Below are 26,334 nucleotides of genomic sequence, written 5' to 3'. Positions count from 1 at the left end.
GACAGAAGCTGGTTCTAGAGACAGAAGCTGGGTCTAAAGACAGAAGCTGGTTCTAGAGACAGAAGCTGGGTCTAAAGACAGAAGCTGGGCCTAAAGACAGAAGCTGGGCCTAAAGACAGAAGCTGGGTCTAGAGACAGAAGCTGGGTCTAAAGACAGAAGCTGGGTCTAGAGACAGAAGCTGGGTGTAGAGACAGAAGCTGGTTCTAAAGACAGAAGCTGGGTCTAAAGACAGAAGCTGGGTCTAGAGACAGAAGCTGGGTCTAGAGACAGAAGCTGGGTCTAAAGACAGAAGCTGGGTCTAAAGACAGAAGCTGGGTCTAAAGACAGAAGCTGGGTCTAGAGACAGAAGCTGGGTCTAAAGACAGAAGCTGGGTCTAGAGACAGAAGCTGGGTCTAGAGACAGAAGCTGGTTCTAAAGACAGAAGCTGGGTCTAAAGACAGAAGCTGGGTCTAGAGACAGAAGCTGGGTCTAAAGACAGAAGCTGGGTCTAAAGACAGAAGCTGGGTCTAGAGACAGAAGCTGGGTCTAAAGACAGAAGCTGGGTCTAAAGACAGAAGCTGGGTCTAGAGACAGAAGCTGGTTCTAAAGACAGAAGCTGGGTCTAAAGACAGAAGCTGGGTCTAGAGACAGAAGCTGGGTCTAAAGACAGAAGCTGGGTCTAAAGACAGAAGCTGGGTCTAGAGACAGAAGCTGGGTCTAAAGACAGAAGCTGGGTCTAAAGACAGAAGCTGGGTCTAGAGACAGAAGCTGGGTCTAAAGACAGAAGCTGGGTCTAGAGACAGAAGCTGGGTCTAAAGACAGAAGCTGGGTCTAAAGACAGAAGCTGGGTCTAGAGACAGAAGCTGGGTCTAAAGACAGAAGCTGGGTCTAAAGACAGAAGCTGGGCCTAGAGACAGAAGCTGGGTCTAGAGACAGAAGCTGGGTCTAAAGACAGAAGCTGGGTCTAGAGACAGAAGCTGGTTCTAAAGACAGAAGCTGGGTCTAGAGACAGAAGCTGGGTCTAGAGACAGAAGCTGGGTCTAGAGACAGAAGCTGGGTCTAGAGACAGAAGCTGGGTCTAAAGACAGAAGCTGGGTCTAGAGACAGAAGCTGGGTCTAGAGACAGAAGCTGGGTCTAAAGACAGAAGCTGGGCCTAAAGACAGAAGCTGGGTCTAGAGACAGAAGCTGGGTCTAGAGACAGAAGCTGGGTCTAAAGACAGAAGCTGGGTCTAGAGACAGAAGCTGGGTCTAGAGACAGAAGCTGGGTCTAAAGACAGAAGCTGGGTCTAAAGACAGAAGCTGGGTCTAAAGACAGAAGCTGGTTCTAAAGACAGAAGCTGGGTCTAAAGACAGAAGCTGGGTCTAGAGACAGAAGCTGGTTCTAAAGACAGAAGCTGGGTCTAGAGACAGAAGCTGGGTCTAGAGACAGAAGCTGGGTCTAAAGACAGAAGCTGGGTCTAGAGACAGAAGCTGGGTCTAAAGACAGAAGCTGGGTCTAAAGACAGAAGCTGGGTCTAGAGACAGAAGCTGGGTCTAGAGACAGAAGCTGGGTCTAAAGACAGAAGCTGGGTCTAGAGACAGAAGCTGGGTCTAAAGACAGAAGCTGGGTCTAGAGACAGAAGCTGGGTCTAAAGACAGAAGCTGGGTCTAAAGACAGAAGCTGGGTCTAGAGACAGAAGCTGGGTCTAAAGACAGAAGCTGGGTCTAAAGACAGAAGCTGGGTCTAAAGACAGAAGCTGGGTCTAGAGACAGAAGCTGGGTCTAAAGACAGAAGCTGGGTCTAAAGACAGAAGCTGGGTCTAAAGACAGAAGCTGGGTCTAGAGACAGAAGCTGGGTCTAAAGACAGAAGCTGGGTCTAGAGACAGAAGCTGGTTCTAAAGACAGAAGCTGGGTCTAAAGACAGAAGCTGGGTCTAAAGACAGAAGCTGGGTCTAGAGACAGAAGCTGGGTCTAGAGACAGAAGCTGGGTCTAAAGACAGAAGCTGGGTCTAGAGACAGAAGCTGGGTCTAAAGACAGAAGCTGGGTCTAAAGACAGAAGCTGGGTCTAGAGACAGAAGCTGGGTCTAAAGACAGAAGCTGGGTCTAGAGACAGAAGCTGGGTCTAGAGACAGAAGCTGGGTCTAGAGACAGAAGCTGGGTCTAAAGACAGAAGCTGGGTCTAAAGACAGAAGCTGGGTCTAGAGACAGAAGCTGGGTCTAGAGACAGAAGCTGGGTCTAAAGACAGAAGCTGGGTCTAAAGACAGAAGCTGGGTCTAGAGACAGAAGCTGGGTCTAGAGACAGAAGCTGGGTCTAGAGACAGAAGCTGGGTCTAGAGACAGAAGCTGGGTCTACATTTGTGTCTTTTGTGAAACTATTTCTAGCTGTCAATGAATTCCTCTCGTTACAATATGACATATATTTAGTAAAACTATGACTGAATGTCAGAGATATTTTGTTTCTGCTTTGAATCTGAAACACTGAACAGCTTCAGGGACCCAGAATGCACTGCTTTCATCATCTTTGTATAGGAAATAGCAGAAACATCAAACAGGTGTGTGTGTGTGTGTGTGTGTGTGTGTGTGTGTGTGTGTGTGTGTGTGTGTGTGTGTGTGTGTGTGTGTGTGTGTGTGTGTGGAAAGCAGAATCATCAAACAGGTGTGTGTGTGTGTGTGTGTGTGTGTGTGTGTGTGTGTGTGTGTGTGTGTGTGTGTGTGTGTGTGTGTGTGTGTGTGTGTGTGTAGAAAGCAGAATCATCAAACAGGAGAAACTGTGTTTAGATCATAAAGTTTATTTTCACATGGTCTTAATTCAGTGCAAACTCTTGTCCCCCCTCACCCCCTTAGTCCTCCCTCAGTCAGTCCCCCCTCACCCCCTCAGTCAGTCCCCCCTCAGTCCCCCCGCAGTCCCAGCTTCAAACTGACCGCTTCAACACTTCATCTCCTTCTTTAAATATATATTCGTCTGAAACAGAAGCGTTTATAAAGCCCTTTAAACACCGTTGTTAGCACGAGTTCAATGTGAACATTTCAACATTTAAATACGTCTCATCGTGGTTTCCTTCATTAGAGACTCCTCACTTTAAAACTCTTCATAAGAATCTAACAACAACATGGAGGTATAAGTTAATAAATAAATAAATACATTTTAAATGAGCAGCGATAAATATAAAGATATAATAAATATAAATACTCTGTTAATGTAGAAGACGAGGCGTTCACAGAAACCTGTAAATCTGAGCTTTCAACACGTGTCGTGATATTCTTTGTGATCAAGACGTTTAACTAAATGCATCCAAACCTTCAAAAACACGTCTTCAGAAACTCCACAACATTTAAACCTTTGTTTCAGAACTCTGGCTGTGAGTGCTTTGTCTCTGAAGCTCTTTCAGTCTTTCTGTCTCCATAGCTTAATGTCCAACTCTTCGTCTCCGTCTCTTTCTGTCTCCATAGCTTAATGTCCAACTCTTCGTCTCCGTCTCTTTCTGTCTCCATAGCTTAATGTCCAACTCTTCGTCTCTGTCTCTTTCTGTCTCCATAGCTTAATGTCCAACTCTTCGTCTCCGTCTCTTTCTGTCTCCATAGCTTAATGTCCAACTCTTCGTCTCCGTCTCTTTCTGTCTCCATAGCTTAATGTCCAACTCTTCGTCTCTGTCTCTTTCTGTCTCTGTTAATGTCTCTTTCTCTGAGACTGATCTCCATTTCTTTTTCTCCGTCAACTTCCATCTTTGTCTCTTCATCTCCACGACGTTACCTCCATCTCTTTCAGTCTTTTACAGCTGAATGTCTGTCACGTCATTTACGTCACGTTTTACTCCGACCTTCTCCATCTCTTTATCTCCGTCTCTTTCTGTCTCTGGACCTCCCGTCCTCAGTCCAGGGTCTTCATCTCTTGACCTCCATCTCTTGATTTCTTGACATCCCTCTCTCTGTCCCGTCCTCAGCGGGTCTGCAGGGTCCCGATGAGGCGGTCCCAGTGGGTGAAGTATGGTGCGTAGTTGCAGGAGGAGTTGAGATGGTGCAGGTCGTGGTGCGGCGCGCCCCCGTACAGGTGGAGGGGAACGAGGCGGTGCGTGGCCCAGGGCAGGTCGTAGCCGCAGTGGTCCTCCACAGAGAGCCAGATGTTGAGCAGGAAGAAGCCCAGCTGGCTGAGGGGGTGCAGGCCCAGGAGGACCGGGGTGCATCCCGAGAAGAAGCCCAGGCTCAGGGTCTCCATCGCCCCCGTCGCCTCCGTGGTGAGCGCCCAGGTGGAGCTGGAGCTGTGGTGCACCTGAGGAGAACATTAAGAGACAGTGGTGAGTCTCAGGTGGAGCTGTGGTGCACCTGAGGGGGGGGGGGGGGGGACATTTAAATGGGTTTTCTTACTTTTTATCTGGTTTTAGGTTCATTTATTTAATATTCTATTCTGATTCGGATAACCAGGTGAGTCTCAGTGAGTCTCAGGTGAGTCTCAGGTGAGTCTCAGTGAGTCTCAGGTGAGTCTCAGAGTCTCAGTGAGTCTCAGGTGAGTCTCAGAGTCTCAGTGAGTCTCAGTGAGTCTCAGAGTCTCAGGTGAGTCTCAGGTGAGTCTCAGAGTCTCAGTGAGTCTCAGTGAGTCTCAGGTGAGTCTCAGAGTCTCAGTGAGTCTCAGGTGAGTCTCAGGTGAGTCCCAGGTGAGTCTCAGTGAGTCTCAGGTGAGTCTCAGAGTCTTAGGTGAGTCTCAGAGTCTCAGTGTCTGTCAGGTGTCTCAGGTGAGTCTCTTACCTTGTGGAAGGTGCGGTAGAGCCAGGGCACCCTGTGGTGCAGCAGGTGCCAGGTGAAGCTCTGGAAGTCGAACAGCAGCAGGCATACGAACACCTGGGCCAGGAGGCGGGGAAGGGGCGGGGCCTGATCCGGCAGGTGGGCGGGGCTTAGGTACCCGTGCAGCAGCGTGATTGGCAGCAGGAACACCAGGTGGTTGTAGAGTGTCAGAGACAGGCAGCTCCGCACTGAGGCCCAGCTGACCGAGCTCTGAGGCTGCAGCTTGTACCTGCGCAGCGAGGCCCACCTGAGGGCCAGCAGGTCCAGCAGCAGGTAGGGCAGGCAGCAGGTGAGGTAGCCCCCCAGGGAGAAGAGCACGGGGAACAGGGGGGACAGCAGGAGGGACGAGTGTCCCCGCAGGAGGTCCCAGAGAGGCTGCAGCATCATCATCTTCATCACTTACTGAGAGTTATTCTGTCAGAGAGCCGCTGCACTACAGGGCTTATATAGAGCACAGGCCCCGCCCCCTCTGACATCACAGGACACTCTTTATAAGGTCTTCACTTCCTGCTCTGAGGAAAGTCCATGAGGAAATGAATCCTGCAAGTTCAGACAAAAAAACAGAAACAATCAAGATAAGAGAAATACAGGAAGGAGCTACACAAACACACTACACAACACAATCCACTACACAATATACACAACCGCACAACCACACAGCCTAATACACAATATACTACACACCATACACAACATATGCAACCCACTACCCACTACACTACACAATCCACATCACAAACACACAGCTACACAACCACATAACCTGATCACTACACGTCCACACTGTAGGAGCCATGTTATGGGTGTTGTTGGCATGTCAGTTTATTTAATTTATATTTATAGTGCGATATTATTTTGAACACTTGTTGTATAAAGGGGTCAGAGGTCACAGGAGGAAGAGGATCTAACCTAACGTAACGGATAGATGAGTGATCCAGACGCATTGGCTGTTCTTTATTGTCAATCTTTCAGTTTTTGTGTACAGAGAGGTCGAAATACAAAAACAAATATATATAAAAAGATGTATATCCTATACATACACAATCAAAGACAGATTTATACATGCACACATTAAGACATGAATAAAATCACAACAATCAATAAATACAAAATAACAGTCACTTCAATATCTTTGAGAATGTACATTAGTGCCTAACCTGGATCTGAGGGTCTGACCTGGATCTGAGGGTCTGACCTGGATCTGAGGGTCTGATCTGGGACCAGAGAGAGAGAGGAAGGCATCTGGACTCGTTCTGTGTGTCTTGTTTGTTTTTAAGGTTCTTAATAAATAATTAGTTTCTCTGCGTCATTTTTGGTTTTATAGTGAAACTCTTCTTCTGTGGTGGAGGCCTGCCCCCTGCTGGCCGTCAGAGGAGTGGCACGCTCACATCGAGTTATTCTTATTTTATTTATTTACTATTTAAAATGTAGCTCTTTACAGTGTTTTTGTATTTTCTAAAACACTTGATGTTAGGCAGAGGGGGGGGGGGGGGGGGAGGGGGGGGGCTCGATGTGAATCACCTGTAATCTGTTTCCACCTGAGGGTCCTCCACCTGAGGGTCCTCCACCTGAGGCTCCTCCACCTGAGGGTCCTCCACCTGAGGGTCCTCCACCTGACGCTCCTCCAGCTGAGGGTCCTCCACCTGAGGGTCCTCCACCTGAGGGTCTTCCACCTGAGGGTCCTCCACCTGAGGGTCCTCCAGCTGCAGAAACACACGCCTTTACATGTGATGGAGATTTAACAAAGACATAATGTCAAACTAGAAATGACTTTGAGCCGAAGGCGACTGGATCACATGACCTCACAGGGACTGGATCACATGACCTCACAGGGACTGGATCACATGACCTCACAGGGACTGGATCACATGACCTCAAAGGGACTGGATCACCTGACCTCACAGGGACTGGATCACATGACCTCACAGGGACTGGATCACCTGACCTCACAGGGACTGGATCACATGACCTCACAGGGACTGGATCACATGACCTCACAGGGACTGGATCACATGACCTCACAGGGACTGGATCACCTGACCTCACAGGGACTGGATCACATGACCTCACAGGGACTGGATTACATGACCTCACAGGGACTGGATCACATGACACATGATTGGCAGCAGGAACACCAGGTGGTTGTAGAGTGTCAGAGAGAGGCAGCTCCGCACTGAGGCCCAGCTGACGGAGCTCTGAGGCTGCAGCTTGTACCTGCACAGCGAGGCCCACCTGAGGGCCAGCAGGTCCAGCAGCAGGTAGGGCAGGCAGCAGGTGAGGTAGCCCCTCAGGGAGAAGAGCACGGGGAACAGGGGGGACAGCAGGAGGGACGAGTGTCCCCGCAGCAGGTCCCAGAGAGGCTGCAGCATCATCATCTTCATCACTTACCGAGAGTTATTCTGTCAGAGAGCCGCTGCACTACAGGGCTTATATAGAGCACAGGCCCCGCCCCCTCTGACATCACAGGACACTCCTTATAAGGTCTTCACTTCCTGCTCTGAGGAAAGTCCATGAGGAAATGAATCCTGCAAGTTCAGACAAAAAAACAGAAACAATCAAGATAAGAGACACACAGGAAGGAGCTACACAAACACACTACACAACACAATCCACTACACAATATACACAAACACACTACACTACACAATCCACTACACAATATACACAATATACACAACCGCACAAACACACTACAGTACACAATCCACTACACAATATACACAACATACACAATATACACAACTGCACAAACACACTACAGTACACAATCCACTACACAATATACACAACATACACAATATACACAACTGCACAAACACACTACACTACACAATCCACTACACAATATACACAACCACACAGCCTAATACACAATATACTACACACCATACACAACATATGCAACCCACTACCCACTACACTACACAATCCACATCACAAACACACAGCTACACAACCACATAACCTGATCACTACACGTCCACACTGTAGGAGCCATGTTATGGGTGTTGTTGGCATGTCAGTTTATTTAATTTATATTTATAGTGCGATATTATTTAGAACACTTGTTGTATAAAGGGGTCAGAGGTCACAGGAGGAAGAGGATCTAACCTAACGTAACGGATAGATGAGTGATCCAGACGCATTGGCTGTTCTTTATTGTCAATCTTTCAGTTTTTGTGTACAGAGAGGTCGAAATACAAAAACAAATATATATAAAAAGATGTATATCCTATACATACACAATCAAAGACAGATTTATACATGCACACATTAAGACATGAATAAAATCACAACAATCAATAAATACAAAATAACAGTCACTTCAATATCTTTGAGAATGTACATTAGTGCCTAACCTGGATCTGAGGGTCTGACCTGGATCTGAGGGTCTGACCTGGATCTGAGGGTCTGACCTGGATCTGAGGGTCTGACCTGGATCTGAGGGTCTGACCTGGATCTGAGGGTCTGACCTGGATCTAAGGGTCTGACCTGGATCTAAGGGTCTGACCTGGATCTGAGGGTCTGACCTGGATCTGAGGGTCTGACCTGGATCTGAGGGTCTGACCTGGATCTAAGGGTCTGACCTGGATCTGAGGGTCTGACCTGGATCTGAGGGTCTGACCTGGATCTGAGGGTCTGATCTGGGACCAGAGAGAGAGAGGAAGGCATCTGGACTCGTTCTGTGTGTCTTGTTTGTTTTTAAGGTTCTTAATAAATAATTAGTTTCTCTGCGTCATTTTTGGTTTTATAGTGAAACTCTTCTTCTGTGGTGGAGGCCTGCCCCCTGCTGGCCGTCAGAGGAGTGGCACGCTCACATCAAGTTATTCTTATTTTATTTATTTACTATTTAAAATGTAGCTCTTTACAGTGTTTTTGTATTTTCTAAAACACTTGATGTTAGGCAGAGGGGGGGGGGGGGGGGAGGGGGGGGGGCTCGATGTGAATCACCTGTAATCTGTTTCCAGCTGAGGCTCCTCCACCTGAGGGTCTTCCAGCTGAGGCTCCTCCACCTGAGGGTCCTCCAGCTGAGGGTCTTCCAGCTGAGGGTCCTCCACCTGAGGGTCCTCCACCTGAGGGTCCTCCAGCTGAGGGTCCTCCAGCTGAGGGTCTTCCACCTGAGGGTCCTCCACCTGAGGGTCCTCCAGCTGAGGTTCTTCCACCTGAGGGTCTTCCAGCTGAGGGTCCTCCAGCTGAGGGTCCTCCAGCTGAGGGTCTTCCACCTGAGGGTCCTCCACCCGAGGGTCCTCCACCTGAGGGTCCTCCAGCTGAGGGTCTTCCACCTGAGGGTCCTCCACCTGAGGGTCCTCCACCTGAGGGTCCTCCAGCTGAGGGTCCTCCAGCTGAGGGTCTTCCAGCTGAGGGTCTTCCAGCTGAGGGTCCTCCACCGGAGGGTCCTCCACCTGAGGGTCCTCCAGCTGAGGGTCCTCCAGCTGAGGGTCTTCCACCTGAGGGTCCTCCACCTGAGGGTCTTCCACCTGAGGGTCTTCCACCTGAGGGTCCTCCAGCTGAGGGTCTTCCACCTGAGGGTCCTCCACCTGAGGGTCTTCCAGCTGAGGGTCCTCCAGCTGAGGGTCCTCCAGCTGAGGGTCTTCCACCTGAGGGTCCTCCACCTGAGGGTCCTCCACCTGAGGGTCCTCCAGCTGAGGGTCTTCCACCTGAGGGTCCTCCACCTGAGGGTCCTCCAGCTGAGGGTCCTCCAGCTGAGGGTCCTCCACCTGAGGCTCCTCCACCTGAGGGTCCTCCACCTGAGGGTCCTCCAGCTGAGGGTCTTCCACCTGAGGGTCCTCCACCTGAGGGTCCTCCACCTGAGGGTCCTCCAGCTGCAGAAACACACGCCTTTACATGTGATGGAGATTTAACAAAGACATAATGTCAAACTAGAAATGACTTTGAGCCGAAGGCGACTGGATCACATGACCTCACAGGGACTGGATCACATGACCTCACAGGGACTGGATCACATGACCTCACAGGGACTGGATCACATGACCTCACAGGGACTGGATCACCTGACCTCACAGGGACTGGATCACATGACCTCACAGGGACTGGATCACATGACCTCACGGGGACTGGATCACGTGACTTCACAGGGACTAGATCACATGACCTCACAGGGACTGGATCACCTGACCTCACAGGGACTGGATCACATGACCTGAAAGGGACTGGATCACATGACCTCACAGGGACTGGATCACATGACCTCACAGGGACTGGATCACATGACCTCACAGGGACTGGATCACATGACCTCACAGGGACTGGATCACATGACACATGATTGGCAGCAGGAACACCAGGTGGTTGTAGAATGTCAGAGAGAGGCAGCTCCGCACTGAGGCCCAGCTGACGGAGCTCTGAGGCTGCAGCTTGTACCTGCGCAGCGAGGCCTACCTGAGGGCCAGCAGGTCCAGCAGCAGGTAGGGCAGGCAGCAGGTGAGGTAGCCCCCCAGGGAGAAGAGCACGAGGAACAGGGGGGACAGCAGGAGGGACGAGTGTCCCCGCAGGAGGTCCCAGAGAGGCTGCAGCATCATCATCATCATCATCTTCATCACTTACTGAGAGTTATTCTGTCAGAGAGCCGCTGCACTACAGGGCTTATATAGAGCACAGGCCCCGCCCCCTCTGACATCACAGGACACTCCTTATAAGGTCTTCACTTCCTGCTCCGAGGAAAGTCCATGAGGAAATGAATCCTGCAAGTTCAGACAAAAAAACAGAAACAATCAAGATAAGAGACACACAGGAAGGAGCTACACAAACACACTACACAACACAATCCACTACACAATATACACAACCGCACAAACACACTACAGTACACAATCCACTACACAATATACACAAACACACTACACTACACACTACACTACACAATCTACAACACAATCTACTACACAATCTACACAACCGCACAGACACACTACACTACACAATCTACTACACAATATACTACACAATCTACTACACAATATACAAAACCGCACAAACACACTACACTACACAATCTACGACACAATATACACAACCGCACAAACACACTACACTACACAATCCACTACACAATATACACAACCGCACAAACACACTACAGTACACAATCCACTACACAATATACACAAACACACTACACTACACACTACACTACACAATCTACTACACAATCTACTACACAATATACACAACCGCACAAACACACTACACTACACAATCTACGACACAACTGTTGAGATCTTCATATTAGGTTGAATAATTAAAACGAAAGTTAGTTATAATCAAATATAGTCAATTATATTCTTGTATGACTCACAATGAAAATGTTTCCTATGTTATACTTTTCTATATTTACAATATAAACAAAGTGGTTTGATAAGTTGAGTGAAAGGCCTGTAATGCTTTATGGGTGTCACTGATAAGAAGAGAGGCAGTTTCTTCCCCTCTCCTCTCACAGCAGTACACAGGGAGGGTGGCTCCTGACTTAAGGAGAAACACACTGAGGCCCCAAAAAGGTGGTTATGTCATAGCTGAGAATAATATTTTGCAAGTCCTGCAGAGTAGGGGTCATGTCCTTTTTACACAAACATGGGAAGGTGTGTCTTATGCCATAGCCAATAGAATATGTCCGGTCATGTCCAGTCCTGTACATCAGAGGCCATGCCCAGTTTCCACAAATATGACGCAGAATGCTTTCCGCTCCTCTGGTGCAGGTCAGAACGATTAATTGAACGTTTACATCACCAAGATTTGATTACTGACTGAATGGTTGTAGTATGTTGATCATCTGCCAGGCTGTTCACTGGCGGTTCATTGGCTGTTAACTGGCTGTTCACTGGCTGTTCATTGGCTGTTCACTGGCTGTTCATTGGCTGTTCATTGGCTGTTCATTGACTGTTCACTGGTTGTTCACTGGCTGTTCATTGGCTGTTCACTGGCTGTTCATTGGCTGTTCAGTGGCTGTTCATTGGCTGTTCATTGGCTGTTCATTGGCTGTTCACTGGCTGTTCATTGGCTGTTCACTGGCTGTTCATTGGCTGTTCACTGGCAGTTCATTGGCAGTTCACTGGCTGTTCATTGGCTGTTCACTGGCTGTTCATTGGCTGTTCACTGGCTGTTCATTGGCTGTTCATTGGCTGTTCGTTGGCTTTTCATTGGCTGTTCACTGGCTGTTCGTTGGCTGTTCACTGGCTGTTCACTGGCTGTTCACTGGCTGTTCACTGGCTGTTCACTGGCTGTTCATTGGTGGTTCACTGCCGGTTAATTGGCTGTTCACTGGCTGTTCATTGGCTGTTCATTGGCTGTTCACTGGCTGTTTATTGGCTGTTCATTGGCTGTTCATTGACTGTTCACTGGCTGTTCACTGGCTGTTTATTGGCTGTTCACTGGCTGTTTATTGGCTGTTCATTGGCTGTTTGTTGGCTTTTCATTGGCTGTTCATTGGCTGTTCGTTGGCTGTTCATTGGCTGTTCACTGGCTGTTCGTTGGCTGTTCACTGGCTGTTCACTGGCTGTTAGTTGGCTGTTCGTTGGCTGTTCGTTGGCTGTTCATTGGCTGTTCACTGGCTGTTCATTGGCTGTTCATTGGTTGTTCACTGGCTGTTCGTTTGCTGTTCACTGGCTGTTCATTGGCTGTTCATTGGCTGTTCGTTGGCTGTTCGTTGGCTGTTCACTGGCTGTTCGTTGGCTGTTCACTGGCTGTTCACTGGCTGTTAGTTGGCTGTTCGTTGGCTGTTCGTTGGCTGTTCATTGGCTGTTCACTGGCTGTTCATTGGCTGTTCATTGGTTGTTCACTGGCTGTTCGTTTGCTGTTCACTGGCTGTTCATTGGCTGTTCATTGGCTGTTCACTGGCTGTTCGTTGGCTGTTCACTGGCTGTTCCTTGGCTGTTCATTGGCTGTTCATTGGCTGTTCGCTGGCTGTTCGCTGGCTGTTCCTTGGCTGTTCGCTGGCTGTTCGCTGGCTGTTTGTTGGCTGTTCGTTGGCTGTTCACTGGCTGTTCACTGGCTGTTTGTTGGCTGTTCGTTGGCTGTTCACTGGCTGTTCACTGGCTGTTCGTTGGCTGTTCGTTGGCTGTTCGTTGGCTGTTCACTGGCTGTTCACTGGCTGTTCACTAGCTGTTCGTTGGCTGTTCACTGGCTGTTCACTGGTTGTTCACTGGCTGTTCACTGGCTGTTCACTGGCTGTTCACTGGCTGTTCGTGGGCTGTCTATTGGCTGTTTATTGGCTGTTTATTGGCTGTTCATTGGCTGTTCACTGGCTGTTTATTGGCTGTTCACTGGCTGTTCACTGGCTGTTCACTGGCTGTTCACTGGCTGTTCATTGGCTGTTCGTGGGCTGTTTGTGGGCTGTTCGTTGGCTGTTCATCGGCTGTTTATCGGCTGTTTATCAGCTGTTTACTGGCTGTTTATTTGCTTTTTATTGGCTGTTCACTGGCTGTTTATTGGCTGTTCATTGGCTGTTCACTGGCTGTTCATTGGCTGTTCACTGGCTGTTCGTTGGCTGTTCACTGGCTGTTCACTGGCTGTTTGTTGGCTGTTCACTGGCTGTTTGTTGGCTGTTCACTGGCTGTTCACTGGCTGTTCATTGGCTGTTCATTGGCTGTTCACTGGCTGTTCACTGGCTGTTCATGGGCTGTTCCTTGGCCGTTCTTGGGCTGTTCGTTGGCTGTTCATCGGCTGTTTATCGGCTGTTTATCGGCTGTTTATCGGCTGTTTATTGGCTGTTTATTGGCTGTTTATTGGCTGTTCATTGGCTGTTCACTGGCTGTTTATTGGCTGTTCACTGGCTGTTCACTGGCTGTTCACTGGCTGTATGTGGGCTGTTCGTGGGCTGTTCGTTGGCTGTTCGTGGGCTGTTCGTGGGCTGTTCGTGGGCTGTTCGTGGGCTGTTCGTTGGCTGTTCATCGGCTGTTTATCGGTTGTTTATTGGCTGTTTATTGGCTGTTTATCTGCTGTTTATTGGCTTTTCATTGGCTGTTCATTGGCTGTTCATTGGCTGTTCACTGGCTGTTTATTGGCTGTTCACTGGCTGTTCATTGGCTGTTCACTGGCTGTTCGTTGGCTGTTCACTGGCTGTTCATTGGCTGTTCGTTGGCTGTTCACTGGCTGTTTGTTGGCTGTTCACTGGCTGTTCACTGGCTGTTCATTGGCTGTTCATTGGCTGTTCATTGGCTGTTCACTGGCTGTTCACTGGTTGTTCACTGGCTGTTCACTGGCTGTTCATGGGCTGTTCCTTGGCCGTTCTTGGGCTGTTCGTTGGCTGTTCATCGGCTGTTTATCGGCTGTTTATCGGCTGTTTATTTGCTTTTTATTGGCTGTTTATTGGCTGTTCACTGGCTGTTCACTGGCTGTTCATTGGTCGTTCATTGGCCGTTCTTGGGCTGTTCGTTGGCTGTTCATCGGCTGTTTATCGGCTGTTTATCGGCTGTTTATCGGCTGTTTATTGGCTGTTTATTGGCTGTTTATCGGCTGTTTATCGGCTGTTTATTGGCTGTTTATTGGCTGTTTATTGGCTGTTTATTTGCTGTTTATGGGCTGTTCATTGGCTGTTCATTGGCTGTTCATTGGCTGTTCATTGGCTGTTCATTGGCTGTTCATTGGCTGTTTATTGGATGTTTATTGGCTGTTTATTGGCTGTTTATTGGCTGTTTATTGGCTGTTTATTGGCTGTTCATTGGCTGTTAATTGGCTGTTTATTGGCTGTTTATTGGCTGTTTATTTGCTGTTCATTGGCTGTTCATTGGCTGTTCATTGGCTGTTTATCGGCTGTTTATTGGATGTTTATTGGCTGATTATTGGCTGTTTATTGGCGGTTTATTGGCTGTTTATTGGCTGTTTATTGGCTGTTCATTGGCTGTTCATTGGCTGTTCATTGGTTGTTCATTGGCTGTTTATTGGCTGTTTATTGGATGTTTATTGGCTGTTTATTGGCTGTTTATTGGCGGTTTATTGGCTGTTTATTGGCTGTTTATTGGATGTTTATTGGCTGTTCATTGGCTGTTCATTGGCTGTTTATTGGCTGTTTATTGGATGTTTATTGGCTGTTCATTGGCTGTTCATTGGCTGTTAATTGGCTGTTTATTGGCTGTTTATTGGCTGTTTATTGGCTGTTCATTGGCTGTTCATTGGCTGTTCATTGGCTGTTTATCGGCTGTTTATTGGATGTTTATTGGCTGTTTATTGGCTGTTTATTGGCGGTTTATTGGCTGTTCATTGGCTGTTCATTGGCTGTTTATTGGATGTTTATTGGCTGTTTATTGACTGTTTATTTGCTGTTTATTTGCTGTTTATTGGCTGTTTACTGGCTGTTATTTTGGATGTTTATTGGCTGTTTATTGGCGGTTTATTGGCTGTTTATTGGCTGTTTATTGGCTGTTCATTGGCTGTTCATTGGCTGTTCATTGGCTGTTCATTGGCTGTTTATTGGCTGTTTATTGGATGTTTATTGGCTGTTTATTGGCTGTTTATTGGCGGTTTATTGGCTGTTTATTGGCTGTTTATTGGATGTTTATTGGCTGTTTATTGGCTGTTTATTGGCTGTTTATTGGCTGTTTATTGGATGTTTATTGGCGGTTTATTGGCTGTTTATTGGCTGTTCATTGGCTGTTCATTGGCTGTTTATTGGCTGTTTATTGGATGTTTATTGGCTGTTTATTGGCTGTTTATTGGCGGTTTATTGGCTGTTTATTGGCTGTTTATTGGATGTTTATTGGCTGTTTATTGGCTGTTTATTTGCTGTTTATTTGCTGTTTATTGGCTGTTCACCCTTTCCCACAATCCCGAAATACAAAAACAAATATGTATACAAATATGTATGCACCTATATATACAAAATCAACAGACAAATGTATACATATGCACACATTAAGACCTAAATAAAAGCACAACATCAATAAATACAAAATAACAGTCACTTCAATATCTTTGAGAATGTGCATTAGTGCAGACGGTCCATAGCAGCGTGAAATAACAAGGTTATTTTTATTTATTTTATGTAATTATTGAGCGGGATTGCCCACAGTATTGAGTATGTAAGTCGCTTTGGATAAAAGCGTCTAACAAGTAACATGTAAAAGTCTCTTATGTGTGCACATGCATTTAACAAATCGGGTTAATGTTACGGATTGGTTAGTGAACGTGCGATGCCTTGCGAAGGCCCGTTCATCGCTGCTTGCAGCTTTAATTTGTATATTTATTACATTCTCAAATATACGTAGTTTGGATAAAGTAATTACATAAAGGTAATCTGAATAGTACGTTTCTCTACTGAGAAAGTTCTACAACTTAACAACAGTTTACTCACATTTTTAAACTGTTTCTTTGGAGAGCAGAGGTTGATAGAGCCGTTGATGAAGAATTACACTCTAAACAGAAGTAGCTACAGAAAATAAGGCAATGTGGAAACAGCCACGACCAGGCTAAGAATAAGGTGAAGACTGCAGAGAAAGATCCTTGAGGTTCAGAAGGTTACAATGTGTTTCCCATGAATAAGGTGGAGCTGTAGTTTGTCTCTGTTGCCAGCAGAGGGCAGTGATTTGTGATAATTTCTGTTTGTGAACAGGAAAGTTTGAGGACACAGACAGAAAGACCCAGGAGACAAAGGGAAGACATCACGTCAGCTTAATTGTTTTCATTTATTGTCATAGTGATTCAGTTTGACTTTAAAACGTAGACATTATCCCACTGTGTGGATCTGTTTCCATCTTAAAGTGATGAGTGATTACATGTGATTGATATCAGCTGAGGACACGTTGCTGTCCTGCAGAACTACTGCACAGGACGGACCTTCATGCTGATGGATTTCAGGGAGTAGTAGCGACCCTTCCAATGGTACCAGTTCACTCCTATAGCAAAAATAGTGCTATCAGCCCCCCAGAGATAAACCCCGTTGGGATTCGTGAAGTGACAATCGTTGTACCAGAACCCCCCCATGTATGATCTGGCACAGTTAGAAGGCACAGAGTCCTGGTCTTTGTCGAAGGTGGAGAACTTCTGTCCGTTATGATAACTCAGGGAGTCTCCTGCAGAAACACAACAAGTGTATAATCAGAACATTATAATACAACTAACACAGGGATGAAGTATCTCTGTGTTGGTCCCTGAAGGCAGCATGTCCCTGGTCCAATGGGATTCCTCCATGTGATTTTGAAATATTGCAGAAAGTAATCTCCACATATTAAAAACACTTTATGATTTGTGAAGTTGAAATGCATCTCCAGAATATATATAACAACATTAGGCTGTAAAGGAACTACAGCACGGTCCCTTTGGGTAATGTTCTCTTTGTCAATCAGTCATTAGCCTAAGGACAGCCCAGATCATTCATTGTTAAAGATATAGGAAGGGATACCTCCAGATGTGTGATATACAGAAGAATGTCATGGGCATATAGCCACAGTTCCTGATCTGCTGTCGTTACCCCCTTATCTCTCTCTGATGTCTGAAGCCAGTCCTACGTGTGAGAGCGTCTCCTGAACATCAGAAAGACATCAAGCACTTCCTGCTGCTCCTCACCTGCCCCTCCATCAGTGAATCCAGAAACATGCAAAGTGAACCCGGAGCACTCGGGGTCCACGGAGAACGAGGAGTACCGAGCGAACGTTTTGTTGCCTTCAAAGTCCTCCATGTCCACTAGCAGCTCCTACTTCTTCCTCAGAGTCAGGTGGGAGAGAGTCTCAAGACCTGCAGACAAACAGAAACCATGAACGCTAGGAAACCCAGAGTTTGATCAAGTCAGGACCTCCGGTTCGTCTTCATCTCTCACCGAGCCAGTATTCTCCGACGGCGTTACCAAAGCCCGTCTTGTAGTGATCCCAGGGCCGGTAGAAGTTCACCGAGCCGTCCAGCCTCCTCTGGAACACCTGGGGGAAATACTAAATCTCTCAGCAAGTATAATGGACATTTCCAGTCCATGGAAAAAGAGCATAACAGAGTTTAACCTGCAGCCTCTACTGGGAACAGGAGCCAACAGTCGATCTAAGGTGGAGCCTCTGATTTCTCTCTGCCATTCACTGAATGCATCCAGGAGCTAACCTGACTAGCATGGTTTAGCTAACACACTTCAAGTGTCCCAACAGTTTCTGGATAGATTTATCAAACTGTAGATTTGATAGATTAGACTAAATACTTTACTTTAGTTATCATGCACAAAGATACTGTACGTATATTTCCTCTCTGCTGTCTGACCAGGTTTCAGTTCACAGATAACTGGGGGCCAGATTTAGCTTTTGAGTTCAGGTACTCACCGTCCACCGTCCGTCCAGTGAGTCCATGTCACAGTAGACCTACACACACACACACACACACACACACACACACACACACACACACACACACACACACACACACACACACACACACACACACACACACACACACACACACACACACACACACACACACACACACACACACTCTCATTAACACATATCCATTTGATCAGTGAGATATAGTGTTGCATGAAGTCTCTCAGAGGTTGCACCTGGACAGCAGAGGTGGCTCCGATGGGGTAGATGGTGTAAACTCCACTGGGTCGGGTGTTGTCGTTGTTGTAGATGTCGCTGCAGTCCGTTGGGAGGACGAGAGACATGCCGCTGTCCAACAGCAGAGCCAGGAGGACGAGGACGACTGAGACCAGCTGGACAGAGGACATGTTGTTCTGACTTTAATCTGAGAAATCCTGAGTAAAAAACTGAATTCTGGAAAAAATCTGATTTCTTTTAAAAACTGAATTCTGAGGAACAAAATACATTTCGGGGAAAAAAGTCAAAATTCTGACTTTAATATCAAAACAAAAAACCCACTTGTTGTCAGATATAAAAAACATATCACAATGATCCTCTTCTAAAAAGCAAAAGGTTATAAAGTAAGTTCATCAACAACTGTACTTTAGGTCTTTTAGCTGAATGCAGGACTTTGAATTGTAACAGAGTAAATGTGAAATGGTCCTCACCTTCATGGTCATGTTTCTGCTGCAGTGATCTGAAGGAGTTCTTCCCGCAGTGTGTCCACTCTGCCTTCCTGTCTTCTTTATATTGGAGCGCTCTTCCTTGTTCCACCTTGCTTCCTCAATGTACTGCCAAACATGTTGACAAGGGGAATTGTTTGTTTGAGTAAAAAAGAATTCCGCCGCTATCCATTCATGTGGGCACTTTTTTATCTATCTGCAGCTTTTTCGTTTTTTTCGTTCAGACTCTTAAACTCTACAAATAATTATTTAAATGTTTTCAACACAATGTGGTTTCCACACAGAATAATACTCAAATATCAATATTTTACATGTTCAGATAATGTTTAGTTTTCTGTACGATTTTCAAAGATTTAAAAAAATAGGAGACGCAGGAACATCAGTTTATTGATCTTTAGGGTTATATTTATAAACATATCTCCATCCGGTGGGTTGGTGGAAAGTAATAAAGTACATTTAATCAGGTATTGTACTTCAGTTTATTTTGACAGATACACTTTACTAGTTTAAAATGTTACTTCTTTTCCGAGGCAAATATTGTTCTTTTTAATCGTTTCACTTTTTGACCATCTTCCAATACAGCACCTAACTTTCAGACGAACTGAGGATCAACGTCCTGAGTCCTGAGTAATGGGCCTCATTTGAGAAGGGCCTGCATGTACGAATAGCAATGGTTGTGGCGGGGAGGGGCCCATAGACGATGAATATGTACAAGGTCCAGAATGTTGTGACCCTTTAAGAACGCTCTGTGTTTGGCTGAAGTTTGAGGAAGCATTTGTTTCCACTGTCACGATGTTCAGTCTTTGGCTGCACATTGAGGAAAAACCAGACCTTGTTTTTACGCCCACGATCCACACCTCTTCCTCAAAGTCAAGCCAAGCACATTGTTACCTGTTTAGGCGTGACTTGGCCAGATGCCTTGACTTCTCTTGTGGCTCACTGTCAGCGTGGCTTTGCTAACAGCTATAGATGGTCGGCTTGGTGTTGATGTGTTTCAGTCGGGCTTTCGACCTAACCACAGCACTGAGACTTCACTGGTTAAGGTCTTAAATGACATCCATTTGAACACAGACAGTGGCAGAATATCATTGTTAGTATTATTAGATCTCAGCGCTGCCTTTGATACTGTTGACCACAACATTTGCTGCATTTGATACTATCGACCATGATATCCTATTGCAAAGACTAGAGCACTTAGTTAGCATACAGGGAACTGCTTTAGGCTGGTTTAGGTCCTATCTATCTGAACGCTCTCAGTTTGTACGTGTCAACGATGAATCTTCCATGCAAACCAAAGTTAGCCATGGAGTGCCACAGGGCTCAGTGCTTGGACCTATTTTGTTCACCCTATATATGCTTCCGTTAGGCAATATTATAAGGAATCATTCTGTAAACTTTCATTGTTATGCGGATGATACTCAACTATATTTATCAATCAAGCCTGATGAAATTAATCATCTAAATAAAATTCAAGACTGCCTCAAGGACTTAAAAACGTGGATGACCTTAAATGTTTTGATGTTAAACACGACCAAAACTGAAGTTATTGTACTTGGCCCGAAGAATCTACGAAACAAATGATCTAAAGATATATTAACTATGGATGGCATTAATTTGGCCTCCAGTGAGACTGTAAGGAATCTTGGTGTTATATTTGATCAGGATTTATCCTTTAACACCCACATAAAATCAATTTCAAGGACCGCCTACTTCCATCTACGTAACATTGCGAAAATCAGGCATATCTTTTCTCAAAACGATGCAGAGAAACTAGTCCATGCATTTGTTACTTCAAGGCTGGATTATTGTAACTCCTTATTATCAGGGTGTACCAAGAAGTCAGTCAAGTCGCTTCAGCTGATTCAAAATGCTGCAGCTCGTGTACTAACCAGAGTTAGGAAAAGGGACCACATTACTCCTGTTCTGGCTGCCTTACACTGGCTCCCTATAGAACACAGGATAGAATTTAAAATTCTTCTTCTCGCCTACAAAGCCCTTAATGGGCAGACGCCATCTTACCTTAAAGAACTCATTATACCCTACTGTCCTACTAGGGCATTGCGTTCCAAGAATGCAGGGTTGTTGGTTGTTCCTAGAGTCTCTAAAAGTACAATGGGAGCCAGAGCCTTTTCTTATCAAGCTCCACTTTTGTGGAATCAGCTTCCAGTTTGTGTTCGGACGGCAGACACCCTATCCGTTTTTAAGAGTGCGCTTAAGACCTTCCTTTTTGATAAAGCTTATAGTTAGGGCTGATTAGATTCAGCCCCTAGTTTTGCTGATATAGGCTTAGTTTGTCGGGGGACATCTTACTTCTTCCTTCTCTCTGTCTATACCTGTGTACTCTCATGTTCCGATTAACCCAGCTTCCCCAAATGTCTTTCTTTTTGGTGTCTATATACGCCGGGATCCGGAGTCATGGATGATCCTGCGGTCCTGTGTCATGGATTGCGAGTCCTGGATCTTGAGTCGTGGCTGTGGTCCTGGATCATAAGTCCTGGATGGATATCCTCATGGATTCATCTTCCTATTATACACACATGCATTTCCAAACATTTGGTCTACCTATGTTGCAAATGTATTATCTTTTCAATTTATACACGGCATCTATTGCACGTCTGTCCATCCTGGGAGAGGGATCCCTCCTCTGTTGCTCTCCCTGAGGTTTCTCCATGTTCCCCTTTAAACTGTGGGGTTTTCTCTGGAAGTTTTTCCTTGTACGATGTGAGGGTCTAAGGACAGAGGGTGTCGTATTGTCATACTGATATTCTGTACAAACTGTGAAGTCCACTGAGACAAATGTAACATTTGTGATATTAGGGCTATATAAATAAACATTGATTGATTGATTGATTGAACATATTGCTAGACCGTCTAGAAAACTGGGTGGGAGTTTCAGGAACAGCTCTAAACTGGTTTAGCTCCTACTTGAAGGACAGAACCAACTTTGTCTCAATAGGCAATTACAAATCAACCCTGATAAATATGTCATGCGGTGTTCCTCAAGGCTCCATCTTAGGACCTTTGCTTTTTAATATTTATATGCTACCTCTGGCTGAAGTTATTAAAAACAGCGATCTAAGCTATCACATCTATGCAGACGACACCCAGATTTATTTTAAAATCACAGGAGACTACTCTCCGATTAGAACACTGAGCACATTGAGCACATCACTGACTGGAACTGATCGTCAGAACTTTCTCCAACTGAACAAACAAAAAACTGAGGTCATTGTTTTTGGAGCAAAGAAGGACCGATTAAGAGTAATCACAGAGCTTCAGTCGGCAGACTACAATTAACTCACAAAGCAAGACATCTGGGGGTAGTGATGGACTCAGACCTGAATTTTAACAGTCACAGTACAACAGTCATTAGGTCTGCATATTACCACCTGAAGAACATATCAAGGATTAAAAAACTAATGTCACAGCAGGATTTGGAAAAACTTGTCCATGCTTTTATCTTCAGTAGACTGGACTACTGCAATAGTGTCTTCACAGGTCTCACTAACAAATCTATCAGACAGCTGCAGCTGATTCAGAACGCTGCTGCTCAAGTCCTCACTGACACTAGAACAGTGGATCACATCACTCCGGTTCTGAGATCCTTACACTGGCTTCCAGTCGGCTAAATAATTGATTTTAAAAATACTGCTGCTAGTTTTTAAATCACTAAATGGCTTAGGACCGAGGTATACAGACGACCTCCTCCATCACTATGAAGCATCCAGGAGTCTCAGGTCCTCTGGGTCGGGTTTGCTCTCTGTCCGAGAATAACCACCAAACATGGAAAAGCAGCTTTTAGTTATTATGCGACAACAAACTGCCCAAATCGTGCACGTCCGCCGAAACTCTTCCTATTTTTAAATCCAGACTGAAGACGCACCTATTTGCCGCTGCTTTTAATTGAGCTGCTCATACTCACACTGCAGTACGCCTTTCAGTCATGTGTTCTGTACCTGCTGTATTTATTTATTTTATTTATTTCATTAACTTTGCTTTTTATGCCTGTTTTTAAATGCCTTTTTAATAATGTATTCATGCTGTATTTGTTCTTAAATGTCTTTTGCTTTTAATCTGTAAAGCACTTTGAATCACCACGTGCTGAGAAGTGCTATATAAATCAAATGGCCTTGCCTTGGCTCGGTGAAAGTGGAACTCTATTTAAAAAATATACTTGCATGGTTTTTTCTGACATACAATACGAATACTTTCTTCAGATACTTGTCGAGACATGGTATTCCTTTTTCTTTTTTGTTTATCTTTGAACTTATTGCTTTTTCAACATGCTGTACATGCAATTGACTTTTAAAAGAGAAAACATAAAACGATAATACAAAGTCATTAGGAGAACACATTGAGCAAGTCCTTTACACATGTTCGTGACAGAATAACGCACCTGTGAAGTTTGACTGCATATCTCTTCTGTCCCGATGTCCCCTTGTTCAGTCTTTGGCTGCACATTGAGGACAAGAAGCTGATCTGGGTTTTTCCCCCTGATCCACATCTCTTCCTCTTCTTCTGCCAAGAACATTGTTATCTGTTGAGATGTGACCCAGATAAAACTCAATGAAGGTCTTTATCGTGTGTGTGTGTGTGTGTGTGTGTGTGTGTGTGTGTGTGTGTGTGTGTGTGTGTGTGTGTGTGTGTGTGTGTGTGTGTGTGTTGAGTAGTAAATAAGTGTGTTACCGTCTAAGAGGGGACCGGAAGTTATTTGGTTTACCTGTGGAACAATAAAACAGGGATCCAAAAACCCTGGACACACGATAAAGGAAAGGTTCAAATTCGGCTGTGATCGTAACATCGGGCCATTCGTGAGGGCATCTTAAGCCATCGTATGACCGCCGGTGGAGTTTCTCAGGCTCCGGCAGCAACTTCGTGGGATTTGCCGAAGGACCTGCGAAGGTTCATTTTCGCGTTGAATTTGAGCATTTTTCGCCCGATGGCACCGTTGATCAGACGAAGAGGACGCAATTTGACAAGATGCCTCAGGAGTGCCTGTTGTTTTATTGCACAACAAAATCATGTAAACATTCATGTAAATAACACAATTTGTGTTCTCTGAAACTGAAAAGGATATTAGATTGTTTTTGTTACTTTTGTTGCATTTGTATGTCTTGCATGTACAGTGTGACGGGGCTTTAGGGCAGCACATTGAGGAAGAAGAGCGAATCAGGCAGAGGACGTTTTTCTGTTTTCAAAATACATCCTTCTTCCTCATGGGGACACGTGTGTTTTTGACTTATAATAACACACACACACACACACACACACACACACACACACACACACACACACACACACACACACACACACACACACACACACACACACACACACACACACACACACACACACACACACACACACACACACACATTATTACAGTCTGAGAGGGGACCGGAGGTGAATAGGTTTACCTAAGGAGCAAGAAACAGGGATCCACAAACCTGCTGACCCTCATCCCACGGACCCCGTGTTGACATACTTCACAGGTGTTGTATTCTTTGATCGCAATTCTTCAGGGCGTTCTTAATCAACTTCTTCCTCATGACTTCATATCATTGATTTCTGTTTCTGTTTTATTCAGGCCAATACTTCTTGAAAATACCAATATGTTTAATTTGTTTAGAGTGGTAGGGGACTCTAGTCAACAGCACCAAATTGCGGAGGAACCATCAGTGTATCCTCGATTATAGCTCCTCTCTCCTCTCTCCTCTCTCCTCTTTCCTCTCTCCTCTCTCCTCCAGAGAGCCTCCTCTCTCCTCTCTCCTCGGTTAGAGCTCCTCCAGAGAGCCTCCTCTCTCCTCTCTCCTCTCTCCTCTTTCCTCTCTCCTCTCTCCTCTCTCCTCTCTCCTCCAGAGAGCCTCCTCTCTCCTCTCTCCTCTCTCCTCTCTCCTCTCTCCTCTCTCCTCTCTCCTCTCTCCTCCAGAGAGCCTCCTCTCTCCTCTCTCCTCTCTCCTCTCTCCTCTCTCCTCTCTCCTCCAGAGAGCCTCCTCGACGCTCGATCCTCTCTCCTCTCTCCTCTCTCCTCTCTCCTCTCTCCTCGGTTAGAGCTCCTCCAGAGAGCCTCCTCGACGCTCGATCCTCGGTCCTCGATGTGCATTTAGAGAAATGAGATGTCCTTCAACATGGCGTGCTAAAATCCATTTCCGGGTCACTAACGGAGGACCGAGGAGTCGAGGAGTCAAGGAGTCGAGGAGTCGAGGAGTCGATGAGGGGAAATTAGAGAAATGAGAAAGGGCCATGCAGTCGAGCCTCGAGAGCAAATCGGATGAAATGACTAACCATCATGCAACGCACTAGCAAGATGGCGGTCTTAATTGCGCAGGTCTGCGTCGGTCTCGCTCATCTCAAACGAGCCTATAATGTCAAACTACAAATGACCTCACAGGGACTGGATCCCATGACCTCACAGGGACTGGATCACATGACCTCATAGGGACTGGATCACATGACCTCACAGGGACTGGATCACATGACCTCATAGGGACTGGATCACATGACCTCACAGGGACTGGATCACATGACCTCACAGGGACTGGATCACATGACCTCAAAGCAGAGGTGGGAGTAAGTCCTACATGTGAAAGTCATGAGCAAGTCTCAAGTCTTGACCTACAAGTATCAAGCAAGTCTCAAGTCACTGTGGTGAGAGTCAAGTCAAGTCATACGACACTCTGATGAATAAGCCCAGTTTCCACATTTAAATCAGTTCAAAGACAGTGGTTATGAAAATGGATTCAACCCACACTATGACCTTCATTACATACACAGCTAATCATTTGAAATCTGATTTAGACCGATGACGATCATATTAGATTCATATTAACCCTAGAACTGCAGACAATAGCTAGGACTCAGAAAGTCTGTTCAAAAAGGCAGAACTCCAGGTAAGAAAATCAGATATGGCATTTGCCATTACACATATTTAATTTAAATGTCTGTTAACACTAGAACCGCCAACAGCGTCAGCTCCTACAGAGATATCATTTCAATCATTTCATTTGTTCCTCTTCATCATTTCCTTATAAACTACGTAGGACGATTTAAAACTCACTTAATTGGGTTCATTTAGAAATGGCTTCAGTTTATCATCATAACAGATCAAAAAGTTCAGATTCATTTAAAAATAAATCAAAGAATGATGCACTTTGTTAGAGTCGGGAGGAGCTGATCATTTATTACAAATGACTCAGACCTACTAACTGACAGAAGTTATTGAGTCTATGTCAGTTTACTGCTTGGCTCAGATCCACCAACGTCAGCAAGATCTCACCTCTATTAACTCCTGAAGAACCAGGTTCAATGAACTGCTGTTTCAATTCGGAGAACTCTCTAAATCTGTTTAAGCGATCCTGAAGGATTCTGATATCAGTAATGAGGTGTGGCCCTACCTAAGGGTGAGTGTGGCAGGGTGCATCGTACCTTTGAAGCAGGAGAGGAGAGCACAGATGTCTTTAAGTTGTCCCAGTCCAAAAGGTGGGATCAGTTTATTTGAAGACAAATAGGTCCAAACTAATACAGGGTTTCTACCTTCTCTCTTTACAACATTATACTCATCATGCTGTGATCATGTTCTAATATGAAACCTTAATTCACAGTTTTATATTTATTACCATCATTTGTAA

The 26,334-nt window shown here is 45.7% G+C and overlaps 2 protein-coding genes across 8 annotated transcripts; both read right to left on the bottom strand.

Annotated features, from left to right (window-relative positions):
- Positions 1-2,842: 2,842 nt before the first annotated feature.
- Positions 2,843-8,783, bottom strand: ch25h (cholesterol 25-hydroxylase). 7 transcript variants are annotated; one of them, XM_079659010.1, is made up of 5 exons: positions 8,100-8,656; positions 6,399-7,265; positions 6,262-6,353; positions 4,705-5,280; positions 2,843-4,231 (listed from the first exon to the last, which is right to left on the bottom strand). In XM_079659010.1, the coding sequence occupies exons 4-5, from the start codon at positions 5,134-5,136 to the stop codon at positions 3,902-3,904; spliced, it is 762 nt and encodes a 253-aa protein (XP_079515136.1). In that variant the 5' UTR covers positions 5,137-5,280; positions 6,262-6,353; positions 6,399-7,265; positions 8,100-8,656; the 3' UTR covers positions 2,843-3,901. The 7 variants fall into 7 exon arrangements, with proteins under 7 accessions (XP_079515136.1, XP_079515137.1, XP_079515138.1 ...); XM_079659011.1 differs by having other exon boundaries at positions 6,262-7,265; positions 8,138-8,194; positions 8,366-8,656; XM_079659012.1 differs by lacking the exon at positions 8,100-8,656 and adding an exon at positions 8,692-8,783 and having other exon boundaries at positions 6,262-7,265.
- A 7,558-nt stretch (positions 8,784-16,341) lies between these two features.
- On the bottom strand, positions 16,342-23,124 carry LOC307025665 (microfibril-associated glycoprotein 4-like). Its single transcript, XM_079660504.1, is given in 8 exon segments — positions 16,342-16,760; positions 17,254-17,380; positions 17,384-17,421; positions 17,504-17,600; positions 17,985-18,023; positions 18,221-18,376; positions 18,692-18,814; positions 23,103-23,124. Coding segments are annotated over 7 exon segments (723 nt in total). The 5' UTR covers positions 18,704-18,814; positions 23,103-23,124; the 3' UTR covers positions 16,342-16,506.
- Between the last annotated feature and the right edge of the window lie 3,210 nt (positions 23,125-26,334).

This window comes from Notothenia rossii (genome assembly GCF_949606895.1).
Source record: "Notothenia rossii genome assembly, chromosome: 11".
Classification (NCBI taxonomy): Eukaryota; Metazoa; Chordata; class Actinopteri; order Perciformes; family Nototheniidae; genus Notothenia; species Notothenia rossii.
The sequence above is the reverse complement of the archived record's forward strand: the minus strand, read 5'-3'. Positions and strand labels throughout refer to the sequence as shown.

Excerpts from the sequence above, each read along its gene's own strand:
- ch25h (XM_079659012.1), bottom strand. The coding sequence starts at position 5,136 with ATGAAGATGATGATGCTGCAGCCTCTCTGGGACCTCCTGCGGGGACAC. Across the intron at positions 4,232-4,704 it reads TCTACCGCACCTTCCACAAG|GTGCACCACAGCTCCAGCTC; the intron begins GTAAGAGACTCA and ends TGTTCTCCTCAG.